General features: G+C 40.3%; 1 protein-coding gene across 1 annotated transcript in view; it reads left to right on the forward strand.

Moving 5' to 3' along the window:
- Positions 1 to 16,405, forward strand: part of vstm4b (V-set and transmembrane domain containing 4b) — a 28,427-nt gene continuing 12,022 nt past the window's right edge. The window contains exons 1-2 of the mRNA XM_049563646.1: positions 1 to 1,216; positions 4,548 to 4,955. Coding sequence (XP_049419603.1) covers positions 1,165 to 1,216; positions 4,548 to 4,955 — 460 coding nt within the window. The 5' untranslated portion in view covers positions 1 to 1,164. The remainder of the gene's footprint in view (positions 1,217 to 4,547; positions 4,956 to 16,405) is intronic.

The raw sequence follows: 16,405 nt of genomic DNA on the forward strand, positions 1-16,405 counted from the left end.
CTTTGCAGCCAGTGCTCTAGACTAGCATGCTTGTAGTTTTATGCTGCAAAGTTTTATTTTTATCTGATGTACATCATTAAGGAAAGAGCTGTCAGCAGAACTGATGATAAGCAGGAAAAATGCATGAGCAAGGACTCTTACACTGTGTTTAGAGCCTAATTTGGTGAATTCCACACCACATTTTGCATTAAATGCAGAAAGTTTAAGAGCTTTGGTAAAGTGGGGACTTCTTTGTCAAGGGAACAGCCGTGATTGTCAAACTGTCGCCAGAGTAGAAGCACTTATGAGGCCCCATAGGCCGTCCCCTTTATTATCAGTAAATCAAAAATGTCCCAGATCCTCACAGCGCTGCTCTTTGAGGTTTGATAAAAGCCAGCAAAGTGTCCCGAAAACCCAGAGCAGTACAAAGATTCACTGTGGGATCCTGTTACATGAGACAAGAGATGAGGGGAGATAGATGCAGACACACACAGACACAACGGTTTAACTAATGTGGGGTTTGAGGACCAATTTTGAAAAGCAGGATGAGCAACCACACCAGTTTAACACTTGAGGAAACTGTGGGATCATTTTGTAACTTTAAATGCAGAATTCATCTTCATAAAATGTTCTTCTCCATCATTTCACTGGCCACAGAGATGCCCACACACAAACACAGACTGCAGCCCACCCCCTCCTCCCCTCTGTGTCAGCATATGTGTGTGTTCCAAAATAAAAGCCCTTGACGTTGGTCTGCGCCTGCTGTCCTCCACAGCTGGAAGTGTGATTTGCTCGGCGTCAATCTCAACAACACACCCCTCCTGCCCCTCCATCCTGCACAGGAAATTACACTTCCCACTCACTTGCCATGAGCAGAAGTGTGTGTGTGTGTATGTGTGTGTCCTTGCACATGATCACCTGTCTGTTTCTAGTGCTTTATGTGCGCGTGCATGTGTTTGTGTGTGCGCACGTGAGGCTGCCAAATGTGTTTTCACTCTGTGTGTGACATGAGGGGGGAGGGGCAGAGGGAGGTTCTGAGTAGAAACAGAGCGTCCGATGTTTCATATTACACTCCTCGGCTGGGGAAAAAAAGAGAAGAAGAAGCGGAGAAGGAGGAGGAAACCTGGGGCTTCTTTTCTTTAGAGGCATTTAACTGGGAGTTTATGGAGGCTGCAGCCGTGGAAAATGAAGATCTCCTCTGTGGTCTTCGCTCTCCTGACTCGAGCACTGCTTGGAGGTAGGAAAAGTTTATTTTGCTTCATACCAAAGTGGATGTGGTGGAGACAAAATGTTTTCCACTATTATTCTGAGAAGCTTTGCAGAAAACACAGAATCAGAGAGGATGTTGGGTTGAAGGGTGAGGAGATGGAGAAGGGTAGTTTTGGTAGATATGAAGTTCTGTTAACTAAAACCTTTCTACATGCTGTCCAGTTTCTGCTGGAATGAACTTTCAAAGTAAGATTGCAGGGTATGTTGGCAAGAAAATAACAAGTTTATGAAAGTTGCATGTGTTTGCAGAGATGAGAGGGAAATCCAAGGTGAAAATTGATGGTTTTCAAAGTAAAACAGAGCATTTACATTAATTTACGGTGACTCCACAGGTCTTCTGTCAAAACAGATTATTTAATTGGACAGTCTGAGAGTTCAAAGTCAACAAGCAACACCAAAACAACACTTTCCAGCCGTCCCGGCTATACTTTCCTTGTTTTCTTCTGTCACTCAAAACTCAATGAAAGACAAAACAGTCAAGAAAAATGGCACAGATTTTAATTACGTGCAGAGCTGAGAGCATCTGAGCTGTGTGACAGTGAAATGCTTGCGTGTCGTGGAAAGTGTGAAGTATGAAATTGTGCAAAATTGGAGAAACAGATGTGTGATATATTGTCATGCACCACATGCAGCAGTAAAGTTTGTTCCTCAATATTCATCCAACGTATGTCGTCACATGCCAAAAACAACACGGGTGTCAGCATGACGGGAAGGAGACTGTTGAGCAATAATTCCATTAGATTTGGGAACTGTCGTGATTTCAGATGTGACGTATGTCTTTTATCAGTGGAACAAACCTTCAGTTTATTTGTAGGGCAGTTCAAGCTGCTCTTTCAAGTCAGTCAAGCTTGTGTTTTAGAGAAAATTTTAGAGGAATCATTTCCTTAAATTCTTGTTAATTGTTCAGTCATTTCTCCTAAACAAGCCAAAGCTTCAGCTGAAATTTCCTCCTCAGATTTGACACCATGTAGAAAATTTTAAACTGATCTGAACTGCATGAAAATTTGATGGATACCATAACAGGATGACCTATCTTTGACTTATTCTGGGCCTCTCTGTCCATGTTGGCCAAAACATTGAACAATCGGTATAAACAGATTATTCTTGACCCTGAAAGGAGTAGTTGGAAAAAACAGATGATGAACATAATGTCAAGTTTAGTAAACATCTTCACTTTCATGACAACTGAGTAAAGGTCTGATACAGTCAAAGGCTTAGGACCCTGTAAGTGGACCTTGAGTGGGGACTGTTTGGTCAACTACTGTTTCCAAGGTCAAGAACTATTGACCTATTCAATCGATGATTTCAACTTTGCAATGAAAACTCATAAATCCTGCTATTAACCTCAGACAAATCTTAAAATTTTGGGACCACGGTGTCTTACACTGTCAAATTTCAATCAAAGTTAATAAAATCAGCTAATTAAATAATACATTTGCCATTTATTAAATTAGATTATCAGCTTTGAATTTCAGTCATTTAAAATTCCAGATGATCACATTTAAAATCTTACAATATGTTCAAGTCTTAATATAATGAGCTAAATGAAGGTGCCACTGACTGTTCACCAAATGCATCAAATGAGGAAACTGTTATTTTATCACTACACCTCCATATGAATTATATTTGGATTTAAATTATATTTATAAACCTTTATCCTTTAATCAATTTATCTATACCTGCTACAGGTCTTTACATATGATTATGTAAGGTGCATAAATCTAAATATTCCATTTACATGTCAAAATGACTTGAGCCCAGACAATGAAACACTAAGGACACAGTCACACAAGCTAAGTGAACACTGGCGAATATTCGCCTCCTGTTCACTTCCATTCATTGTGAGCCTGGGGCGAATAGAACATTTGTCTCTGATGGTGAAGCAAATTTACATCTTTGCATTGCATAGAGTTCAACTTTAGTGAACTTGCTACGAAGTCGCACCTCAACCATTAGCAAAGAAGTATGTGCGGAGGAGACATTGATTATTGCTGTGTTTTACCAGCCGATATTGTATGATGTTGGCCATGAATAAGACAAACTGCACCACATGAGAGATGCTTTCCTGGCTGGCAGTAAGTTGGGAGACAGGCATTAAAAAAAATGTATGAATAATATTGTATTTCGTGGTATTTATTAGCAAGCTAGCTAACATTAGCTACCAAGGTCACTTGCTGTGTGGGTCACATCAATCACTGCACACATTAATCACAAATATTACCTCATTCGCCTGCCTCATGTGTGACCGTGCCTCAGCGCTGTGTTCACATGGAATCAAACAGTAGACAGCAGACGGAAAAACACCTTCTGGACATCACGGGAAAAAACAAGTAGTCCGACAGAATGGCAGGATTGTGAAATGAAACATGCATGACAATACACTATGATGATACTGTATTGTTTATTGGAAAAAAATCTGTTAAATATAATTATTTCATGTTTATTATTTAAATAAATAGAATTTTTCTAGTAATGCCATGTAATTGTCAAGATCACCTTTGTTTTTGCCTTGTGTAGAGGAGCTACCTAACAGCCGGTTGTAAATTCTATCGTGGAAGACAGCAGAAAGTATTTTAACGTTAAATAGCAATAAAGTTACCATTGCTGGTATTTTCAGTCATTGCTCACCTAATTTTACCGTCCTTCTCTCGTCCACTAAAATCATATCTAGTTTGCTCTGTGAACGCAACATAAACAATAGGAAAACAGCTTTTTTGCTGTTCTTTTGGTTTGCAAACAACAAATTTGTGCCATCATCTGGCAGACAGTAGGAATGTTATAGAAGTAGTCAGTACTCTTATCATCAGGTTAATATTTTTCAACTTGAGCAGAGGACCAAAATGCAGACGGAAAAGATTTCTAAGTCTTTTTTTAGGCAAATTTGTCTACTTAAACAAATTAATGATTTTGGTTTAAATGTGGCTGCTACCATAGTTTCAGTACTTGACTTTACATGATGTTTTTTACAGTGTAGCCAACCATCTGTGCCATGGGCAAAACAATGGACAGACAGGAAACAGCTGAATGTCTTTAAGGAGATGCTTTAACTCTGTCAAAATCAAAGGCTTGCTTTAACCAACATGCAGTCAAAACAAGAGAGGAGCACGACTTCATATGTGTTTTGTTAAGACGCGACCTGATTCCACGTCTCTGACATCTTTTTCAGCTTAGAAGAGATTGAATATTATCAAATATGACATAAATAGCAGAGACCATCAGTCATCCAAACAAATCCAGACATCTTGATGCTACATACTGCTCCAAATGGTTCTCAGATAACTTGTTTAAATCTTTTACAGATTTGTGTTTGGCCATCAACGTCACCATCACCCCATCCCCCTTCACAGTGGCCCAGGAGGGTCAAAACATCACTCTTACCTGTGTTGTGTCCCAGCGGCGCCGCAATGCTGCTTTACCAGTGGTGAAATGGACCTTCCTGCCAGAGGGCACAGACCAGCCAGAGGATGAACTCCTCATCGCTCGCGTCAATATGAGGAAGGCCCGTTTCTATGGCAACTACACAAAGAGTTTCCCGTGGCCTAAAATGAAGCTGACGGTGGTGAAGCAGGGGAAGATATTTGACCTGGTAATCTTGAATGTGTCCGAGGGGGACCGGGGGCTCTACATGTGCCGGGTGCAGGAGTTTAAAAAGCACCAGGACCGCTGGAAGGCCTCTTCAAACTGCACCGCCGCCACTGAGCTCAGAGGTGAGGGATGGACTTGTTTAATTTGACCCCGTCCTTTTCCACATTAGACCACCTTAGTGCAGTCAACACTGAAGCCAGGCAAGAAACAGTGGGTACACATTTGTGAAGGTTAAAATATGGTGCTTATAGAGTTTCTTGAAGGGATGCTCCACCCAAAGTCTTTTTAGTATAAAACACTTATAGGCAGGAGAGGCAACTTTAGTTTGTATTTTCCTCCTTCACAGGAGGTTATGGTCAGCTTGGATTTGTGTTAATTATAGGTTTTATGTCTGACAAAAAATTAAATATTTTACAGAAACCCATTTTCCCGCTGCCCATACATATGATCAGTATGTTCCAAACACTCATATTTTGCCAAATGACTAAGCCGGAATAGAGTGGCTCAGACGTGGGTACTCCTAATGTGCATGTGTTATTCAGCCTGGTCTCACTCCCAGTGCGTCACACATTGGGTGGGATGGGAGGTTGATGGGTCCAACAAACACTGGACTTTGACCCAGGGGAGCAGTGTTCGAGACCAATAAACAACAGCATTGGTTACGGCCTTTTTGGCCACATTTGCGGCACTCAAAACTGCCACATCCAAGATCTTTTCCTAAACTACTGACCCCTTCTTACTGCCAAACCCGTCTGAGTCTAGCTACGATGTAAAAGGCTCCCCTGGCATCATTTTAGGCTTCTGTCCCATCAGCAAAATATGATGTTTGTTAATTCTGGTATATGCTGTTAAGCAGCTGCTACAGAGTTAATCAGGAATGATTCATAGAACACTCAATCTCTCTCTTTCTCAAATGGGGGTATGGGTACCCCTAAGGGTACTTAGGAGTACTGCAAGCACTTCATAATACTGTAGCATGCCCCGGGGCCCCCTGTAACCACCTTACGCCACTTCTTCCAGCCATTGGTTATCAATCATAGCTAATATTTATTCCTTTATTCAAAGTTCTTCAGGAGCTACTTGTTAGCTAGTCATTAATTAACAGCTGGATCCTGATTTGTTGTCATTTTGTTTTGGTCGGTACTCAGAAATGAGTGTTCTTTCTTGCATGTGTTACTAAATGGCTTCAATAACATTAGGACATCCTTTTATGGTTGTCCAATATGCACATTAGACAGAATTATAAACATAAATATCTATTGTGCTCAAGAACTCTTAAGTAGCATGGCCTTGGTTGTGACTCATTAGAATTCCTGTCTGCGAATTGACAAGTATCCAATAGCAAAGCAATAATAAGTGGAGTTCGAACTAAAATTGGGGTCTTGAGCCAAAGACAGTGGGGAACCTCCGGCACCGAGCTGCTCTATTTCACTCTTGGAAGAAGAAACCAGTAGCTGTAGCCCAGTTTCTCACAGAATGACATCACTGTTTTAGATGGTGCAGGGCGGAGACTTGACAGCTATTTCTACAACCACAACAGAAGCAATGACAAATGCTGTTTTGATAATAGTAAGACCGCAAAAAGTTCTCTCAGACGCCAGGTTTGACTGCGGAGATCCTTCACGGCCAGCAGCAGAGAACTGTGACTGCTATTAAGGTGTTCCTGTGAACACATGAATCTGTTTGAGGGTATAGCTGGAGAAAGAGCATGGATGCCCTGTTAACACTCTCTGCTGGAGTATGACTGATCTGCAGGAGAGGCAAGGGGAGTATAAATTTGTGCTAGCTCTTTCTGACAAATGCCTCCAAATATCAGTTTAAAGCAACCAGGACGATAACCATAGGGCTTGCAGGCCTAAACAGGAGCCCTGAATAAACCCAAATTGTGGTAACAATACACTGAAGGCAGCAGAAAACCTTTTGTCCTGGGGGAGCAGTTCTCCATCTCCAGTAGTAGCATTTTCTCTGACCACAACTGGATGATGTAATCCATCTGGCTGAGGAGGCAGTGCAGTGGGTTCACTGAGCAACAGCACTGTCCTGCTTTTGATTTGGGAGGGGAAATGTCATTGGTTAGGAGCAAGTCTGGAGATAAAAAGGATCCTCCATCGCAATAAGTTGCGGCTTTGACTGAGTAGATGATCTTGGAGACAGAGCAGAGAGAGTGTGAGGTTTCAGTGCCACCGCTGGCACTTGAGACGTTCACACAACGGAATAGATGACAAATCTGCTGGTACCAGATACAGCTCAGAAATCCCTTCACGTTCATAAAACCAGAAAACACACTTTATAAGCTTTGTGATTTTTTCCTCTACGTCTGTCAAGGTTACTGTCTTTGAAAAATATGCAGTTTGCAATGATAATAGGAGCAGATTTACCACATGAAGTCATTCTTTAATCAATGGGTCCTACATTTTAGACAGAGGTACACAAGAGCAGGCTTCTTATTGCTAGCCAGCATGCATCAATTGGCTGGCTAACGTTAAAACTAGTCGGTAGCAGATTTCATGAGCTGTAGCCACCCAGCAAAATAAGACAGACGTTAGCTTCATGAGTGGGATGAAAACATTATCTCATACTGGGCCTCCAGTGTTTCCAGCTTACCAAATTTACGCACTTGAGAGCTACATCATGTATGTATCAAGTGCAACAAGCTTTGACAGACTACAGTCTTATGTAGATTGTTCTAAAAGATTGAAAGAGCTGCTAACATTAGCTTAAACTTCAATAGCATCCAGGAGGGACTTCCACAAAATGGGGAAATACTAAACGTCTGGTGTGCTAGTCGTCTATGTTTGTGTGTGTGTGTGTGTGTGTGTGTGTGTGTGTGTGTGTGTGGTGGGGGTTCAAACTACTGTAGACCTAGTTAGTCAACAATAGCCTCAGAAATAGGGAATGGGACTGTTTTTTCATCAGTAGCGACTTGGCTATTTTGGAAGAATAAGGGTAAGAGTGTTTGAGTGTTTCCAAAAGAAATGCTGAACTAACACAAAACACAACTTAGTGAATAACTCTGAATATAATATATCAATTATGCAGTAATATGTGTTAGCATTTAGTTAGCATGAAATTAGCTAGTTTATCTTTTGAACCAGTCACTATGTTTACTTGCCCATACTTCTCCAGTTTTAGCCCGTATTCTGAAAAAGACAATAATCCTTTGATACAGTTTACAAGTCTAATGAAAATGAAACTTCCACTAATATTCCCATTTATATGAAACCATGCATACTCTGAATAACTTGCCATAACATGTTGTTTATCATGCCAACATACAGAACAGTGGAACTGCTGGAGTTGCTTGTCATTTGATGTTTTGCATCAAAATAGAGTTTTTTTCTTCAAATTTTCTACCAGCGGTGGGCTTGTTGGACCATGCAAACACAGCCTCTGTCTTTCAATCTTTCAACCACCTTCTGGTCGGTGTTGTGATATTTGTGCATACCCAAAAACCTGTTGATATCCAAGTCTTTCATAATGTTTAAAAGTTGGTGTGTTCCTCCCTCTGACTAGAAATGTGGGCTTTTCTTTTGGGCATCATCTCTACCCCAGCCTTGCAAACTCTTGACTAGTTGGTTTGCGTATAACATCTCTGTGACATCGCACAGAGCAGACCGTAAACAGTTGAGACTCATTTTACGAATGTACTTTATACATGTACAAATATTGCAATTAAAACCTGAATAATACCAACAAATAACTTCAGATTTGTAATATTTGGCTCATTTGCCTCTGTTAAGTGCTTCTCTGTATATCGACTTTTGTTTTTCCACACTTACCTAAACTTGAACAATTGACATTAGAGAATTGATGAAACAAACAATGACAAATGATACACTGGCAGCTACAGACGCTTATCCTTCCAAGATGGCGGCACCACTTCACTACTCCACAGTTCCCATTCCCTCTAATGTTCGGTTATTTCTTTAGGTAACATAGGCTAGTTAGCTGAGCAAACTGGCATTTGCATTTTGTGTAAGAGCACATAAACAATCTGTTTAATCTTATTTTACTCTTGGTTTTGGAAAGGCAAGAAAAAAAAAAGACATAATCTTAGCTAACAGACCTGCCACGCCTAGTTACAGCTTCTAATATATGATTTGGCAATCATAACAGTGATGGGCAAAAAAGGAACAGACATCTTACTGAACAACTCTTAGTGTCCGGTATATATACTTGGTTAGCCTGTCAAACGTCTGAGTGCTCATGAATCCCCAACATTTTCTATCACCCACTCGCTGTTATTGCAGGGTGCTGCTCATGCTGCCTTCTATGGTGAGTCAACAAGAAGCGATTAAATAGGACTAGTCCAGACAACATGGCTGCTGAAAGCGCTGAATGAGACAATAAACTGATCTCTCAAAGTGGGACATGTGCTAAGGTAATGTAACAATGGCACTGAAGGAACAAGCAAGGGGAGATTAAATCGGACTTGAGTAAAGACCTCTGCCAGTGAAGGCCAATGGTGCATTCATGTGCTCCTCTGACGGTGGATCTTCCAACTTCAGTGTGTTCGTGAGCTTTCAGTTTTAATCTGGAAATAACATGGATACTACAAAGAGGATGTGTTGAATTTTGCTGCTCAGAGCAAAGGAAACAAATAGGGTGAGCCATGAAATATGATCAGAACTCAAAGAACGACAGATTGTTGGTCAGGGACATTTCTAGAACATTGCATTGTCAAACGTGTGTACTATAACAGAGGGTCACTGAGAAACTGACACCATATTACGCAGACTGATCAAAACTTGAAAGGTTTGATATATTTACATGAATCAATCTGAAAGAACCGATTCTGTGAAAAGCATCAGGTGAGTGGTTTAGTGAACTGTCAGTTACTTTGTCTTGTTTCTATGTTGTTAGTGAGTCAGAGTTGGTAGTTCTGGGATGTCCTCTTCTGTGTTTCCTTCTTCTGTTAATGAAGTTTTGTTTTTGTTTGAATAGTGATGCAAAAGCTATGACAGATTTTCTTTTATTTACTTGTAACAGACTGAAAATGTCTCACTTTGGTTTTTTTCCAAGAGAAAGTGACACCAAGCATTTAGAGCAGCAAATAGTCAGTGTTGTGTTGCATCAAAGATCAGCAGAAAGCAGTTGGAGAGGCATTTATGTGAAACTGCTTCTTTGAGAGTGTCACAAAGTGCATCACAGCATTTCATTATTGTGACAATCTAAAGACAATTCATATTATTTAAGCTCATTGCTGTGGTACTGTCAGTGTTCAGCAACACTAGACGTTGCTCACCACATTTTCCATGGAAGCGCTCCTGCAGGCTGTGACTTTCGGGGTGTCCACGGCCAAGTCTGGGCCCGGGCAGACACGCAGTCCCTACCAAGAGCTGTTGACATTGGCCCTGACATGGAGTTTCCCTCCCAAAAGTAGAACAGACGGAGTCCAGAGAGACTCAGCAGAATTGGAACAAGAGATAGTTGTGCTGAGGAAGGTGAGGTTCAAATGTTTGTCTGCAGTGACAGTCTAGTGGGCAGCTGGCTCGTGTCTGGCTCACAACCTTTTGTGGTTGAGGATGTGGAGAGCTATTTTCATCGGAGGAAGCGCCGGTCCATTGTGGTTTCAGAGATATTAATAAAAAAGCCTACAGCGACATTTTTGAATGAATACTGCAATTATGACATGAATGGCAATACATGTAGAAAATAAAACGACATTATTTATTTTTTCATTACACAAACGGAGTGAAAGGAAGCCTAAAATACTGCCCTGTTTTAGCAGGCTGTTGAGAGACTACCTCGAAACGTTTTGCAGCCTCTTGAAATTTGTATATTACATCGCTTATCTATGGATTTAGATTGATTTTCTATTTAAACCGTCAAATTTGATCAAAGGCTAAATGGAAAAATAAAGTATGGCATCACCCAGATGTGCCAGTCACTGACACCCTTCTGTAACATTGCCTATAATGGCATGACAAGATACAAAAACCTTTTGGGGATATTTTTTCGGGTGGCGCACTAGGGGAAGTGGCAAGGCATTGATACATGAAAAAAATAGAACAATAAACACTTAATTTTGGGTGGTAATTCAATACATGACATAGTAAATGTAATAACATTACTTGAAATGCTGTTAGTAATGCATTATATTACTTTGATACTACTAAAAGTAATATATTGCTGTAATGCATTACTTTCGGAGCATTACTTTTGCAACGCGTTAACCCCAACATTGTTGGTCAGTGACATTTCTGTTTCATTGTATTGAACCACATAGCCTACTTACATAGCAGTGGGATCCTAAATCAATGCATCAAAATCAATATTTTGTCTTGATTAATGTAAGCTTATATGACAAGAGGTGTTTCAACACCATTCTTTCCTTCCCGATGTTGATTCTGATATTCACCTTGCATATCGGCCAATACCGTGTATCAATCCGATAACATTGCGTTTAAAAAAAAATTAACAGCTGTGTACTACTAACCCGGAATGGATGTGAAATGATCGCTATCGTTGTAAGCCATTACTTAAGTTAAACCCTAAACTGGTGGGACTTTCCAGTGTAAAATATTGCCTAGTTGCTGACATTTTGCTAACAGCTAACATTATACTTGTTGGAGCCACAATGACATTCTTTGTATTTGTTTTGATTCCTCTTTGAATAATGGTGACTTCATGCAGTTTTGTTGTTTGTACATGAGGTGGCGCACAAGAACAGGTAACGCAAGTAATACTGGTAAGGTGCCGGTGATGGGCAGCAGGTGTGTTTTTTGACTGTGAAGTGTGGCAGCAGGAATAGTTTGTAGCATGGAAACTAAAATTGATCAATGGAAACTTGGACACTTAACTGTTGAATGGACTCTTACCTGTGAACCTTACCTTACCAAAGATGAAATTAAATGGGTCACCGCACACAATGAAACCGGATGAATTGGTAATTTATTGTTGTTGCCCAGAAAACGCGTCTGAAAAGTGCTCCCTGTTCACCCCTTTACAGCCTTAAATGGAACGTTTTTTATTGAAAGACTCTACAATACTTTTTACCGGTAATAGTTCTTCTCCGCCGCTGGTCTAAAATAGTAGTTGCAAGTGGCTGCAGGCTGCACAGCGCAACTTACTGTGTGGCTTACTGTTTTAGAATGGCGAAGAAGAATTGATTTCCAAAGTTAGTTCTTAAATTACAAGGTATTGGATCAGTGCATCAATTTGCTGCATACCAATACCCAAACCAGCATTTTAAGCAGTATAGGAGGCATTTCCGACACTGGTAACAGTATAGGAGCAACCTTAATGACGACTGGTAATGCACTGATGAGAGGTTTTGTGGGGTTAGTAGCACTAGCTGTCAAATGTGCATGTGCTGTAAGTGTCATGGAGAAACTGGCACTGTGTTTTGCAAAAAGTATCAAGTCTTTTTGAAATATTTATATATCTGTATTTGATATATACTTGAGATTGATGAAAGCTGGGTTTGAATTTCTTAATCCAAACTCCCATTTCACTCATTAGAATCTGGGTCTGAAAATCTGATTCCACATTTAATCCAACCTATGTAGTAAAAGTAATAAAAACTAATCATGTGTGACTCTATACTGAAAAAGTTTATTTCTAATGGTAAGAAATATAATTTAAATTTGGTGAATGGTGTTCTCTTGGAACAGGAAACATGATACATTTTTGGTTAATTAGAGATGTAAAATCCAGGTAAAAATAAGCTTAAATGTTGAGGGACTTGTGAGAGACTGATTTATAAAAGTAATGGTCAAAATCGAAGCTTCGCAGCCTTAGACGTTCTGACTTTAATTTTGTTGCATGAGTTTAGCTCCAAAATTGCTGCATCCTACATTTCTCATAATGCAACTTAATAGCATGAATTATTAGACCCTTCCTGCCTGGTAAACAAAATGAACTCAAAAGGAAAATATTCAATTTTGTCACCGTTTGAATGATGACTGATGACCGAACACTTTGAAAAACACTATCCAGCATCTGAGTAATTGTCATGGGAGGGCCAAAGCTCCAACAACACTGGAAAACTGCACTATTTTTGCCCAGTGGCCCAGCAGGCAGTGGTATTTCTTCCCAGTATCCACACCAACGGTTGACAGCTATGATAAACATCAGCTTCACATCTGAGGGGTTAAAACCCCTCTGAGACTGCTGCTCCCACTCCTCACTGCACATGAGATACAGCAGATGACTGAGACTTTGTATGTGTCTTTGTGATGTAAAACTGATGGAATTCCTGTGGTCGGATAACATTAGGTGACCAGGTGTTTCCACAATCACACAAAACTCCCATTACCCTACTTACTACTGCTATAAAAAACAAATCCAGAGAGGTCATAGGGTTTGGTAGAAAAGCACAGTGTGGACACAGCCTCCTCTTGGCATAAACAAACCAAACTCCTAGGTATTTCTATACTATGTGGGCGACTGCAAGTTAACAAGGGAGCTTCTAAGAGGACACACGGCACACGGACATGGCTGGGGTTTAAGTATAGCAAGAACAGGGAACTCTGGGTATTGTATTGGCAAATTCACGCAAAAAAGTCAGAAATATCGCAGCTCTATGGTCACAAACATCTCCGTTGAGTTTTCTTTCAGAGGCCAAGAAAAATAGGCCTGTATTTGTCGCCATAATGGAGTGAACACAGTGAACAAATGTACTGAAAGATTCTCTGAGGAAAAGATGCAAATAGACAACAGGAAGTAAAAGGGTGAATTATTCAAAGCTTTGTTAAGACGTACAACATCGCTGTGTAGTTCCATTCATCTCCAGTTATTTATAATACAGTAAATTAGAGCAGTGACTGACTCAGTAGATGGTGAAGACACAGAGATCATTATTCACTCCAGTCTGTGTCTGTGTATTGATGTTTACAGTGTTGGGTTTGTTGGGGCACAAAAAAGAGCCACAAATCTGAAACACAGTCAGCAAATGAATGCAACCCAGTGGCTCCAATGAACAAAAAGTAGTGTGTCTGTGTGTGTGTGTGTGTGTGTGTGTGTGTGTGTGTGTGTGTGTGTGTGTGTGTGTGTGTGTGTGTGTGTGTGAGAATGTTTCCACTGTAGTCCGATGCAGTCTTCAGCCTTTCAAGAGTTGCTTTAAAAAGAAGCCATTTTCTAGATGAGGATAAAAGCCAGTTTAATGACATACATTACAACAGATTTATCCCGTTTCTGATTATTCCAACATGTACAGCTGCCACACTGACAGAGCTACACACAACCAGAGGCAAAAGCACCACATAAACGTCATAGATGTTATCGAGATTTATGCTGTGAATAATTGACTGTGAAGGAAGGGCGGGCCTTTCAATTAAATCAGCTGCCATTTCAAACAAGTAGGAGAAAGTCTGTGTATAATTATATTTCAGCCACAAACTGTGAGAGCGAGACAGTGTTTGTATTTGCTGTAGTTGTACTATAGATACTATTATCTACAACACACACTGTGGCTTTAAGATTTTCATGAGCAATGATGGTAATAGGGAAAAGGGAACATTACAGAAATAGTGTTATTATCTAAAATATGCCTTTAACACAAGCTTTGCATATTACATAAAAGTCAAATGTAGACCGCTGACAAGTTATTGTAACATCGCAAGGTCATTGTTGCAAACATCTGCTGCAAGCTAACACTAGGAACTTTAAAGCTTGAACTAATTTTTGCCTGTGTTATTCTGAACAAAATATTTGGTTTATGTTAAGAAAACTTAGCTAATGCACAATAAATAGCTTCTGCTGTTGCGGTTGCTGTTCCCCACTCCTTCAGGGGATGGGTCGAATGCAGAGAACAAATTTCACACACTCAGGTGTGTGACAATCAGTGGAACCTTAACTTTAACTGTTAATGTCTAGTTAATCTGAGGTTTGAAATGCATGTGTGAAAGGAGCTTTGGTTGGGTTGGGTAAGTTTAGGCATAAGTAGTGAGATTGATTAGGTTTAAGTTGAGAATATCAGGGTAGGTAAATCAGAGGCAGAGCAGGGTCATACCTTCACAATTATGAGAAGGCTAATTAGCCACACGCTTCTGTTTGTTTTCGGAATAACCAGCTGTTGGACAGAGAGGTTTCCAGTCAGACATTTTCTAGGCTAATGGAGCTTCGAAATTATTAGCCGTCGTAATAATGACATGCCACCAATTATTTCTTTCTCCATTGCTGACTAACAGTATATTTGCTATCAATTCCTCCTTGGAAAGCAAACCACACTACGTCTTTTATCATATTATCAGCTCTGTTAGTGTCATTTTGCTCTCTGTTTTTGATTGGTGGCAGTTTTTGAAAGTCTGAAAGTCCCAAGCATCAAGTTCACCAGATGAGTGAATCTGATATCCTGTGTTTCACCACACATTTGATTTCATCTAAGATTAAGCACAGGCTTTGATTTAGTGCGGCCCTAACCCATTTAAGCTGCAAACCATCTCATATGTACAAGGTCAATATTTGGCAAAAAAACCCCTAATAATCCCCAACCAAGTCTTCCACTTTTTTTTTTTGTCTACCTTGCCTTTAAATGTGATTAAGGCCGGTGTTTTCAAACAGCAGAATGTAGGTCACATATGGTCAGTGTAGGGTTAGTGGTTTCACAGATGGGGACAGAATCCAAAGGTATCTTCACAACGGAGAACAGCCTGAGGACTGTTGGGTCCATAAAAGCCTGTCAACCAACAGTGTAGAGAAAAGGGTTAAGGAAAATATTTCAAGGTGAAAATGTCAAGCACCTGGATTTTTAAAAAATGATAACTGAGTTCCAGTAAACAGCAGAGAGTGATCTTATAGGAACTCTACGGAAAATTCACCTTTTGGGCAAAATGCTAATACGGCTGCTTAGTATGTTTACTTTCCTAAACTGGCATTTAGCTTTTAGCAATCTTATAAGTTTAGTGCAAGCTATATGCATAATATATGATTTATTAAACTTGGGTACACCATCTAGTTTGATGTATGCTGACTGTATGATGACAGCACCTACTGAATTGCAGGCTGTTACGTACAATGCGACAGCTTCCCATACTGAGGATGCTCCACGGGTTATTACTTCTCCAACTGTGTCTGTGTGTGTTTGCTAGTTGCTAAGTTGCTCACCTCCTTCTTTATGTGATCATTGTAAGAGCTGGAGGACACATCATACAAGGCTTCTGCTGCCACAACTCCACAAGGTTTTCCTGTTTGCTGGAATCCCACACATTTCCTTTAGCGCGTTTTGCCTCCATGGCGAGCTGCTATCCATCTGCTTGTTTGGATATAGCGCCTGTTTGTTGTTTCATGCTGCATTTCTGTTGGTAGGTTAGTAGACGTAGGTCCTAACTTTGATCACAAGACCGTGACAATGGCCATACTTGAACCTCTCTCACTGTGCGGCGTGGGAGAGCCCAAAATCACACAGTGTATACCGGGCTTATCACAGTGCTCTGGGAACTGGTGAAAGAAACTGTTTGCAGTCGGCTGTTTGGTAGAAGGGTACCCTGTTATTGCTGGTGGTGAAATTTAGTTTTTAAGTTAAAGTAAATATCCTACTGCTTAATGTGATCTTTGACATTTTTAATTCATGCTTAGGTTGTTCCACACAGCTTTGTGCCACTGGCTGTGAATTTAATTTAATCCCTGC

The sequence above is a fragment of the Epinephelus fuscoguttatus genome, linkage group LG20, assembly GCF_011397635.1.
Source record: "Epinephelus fuscoguttatus linkage group LG20, E.fuscoguttatus.final_Chr_v1".
Classification (NCBI taxonomy): Eukaryota; Metazoa; Chordata; class Actinopteri; order Perciformes; family Serranidae; genus Epinephelus; species Epinephelus fuscoguttatus.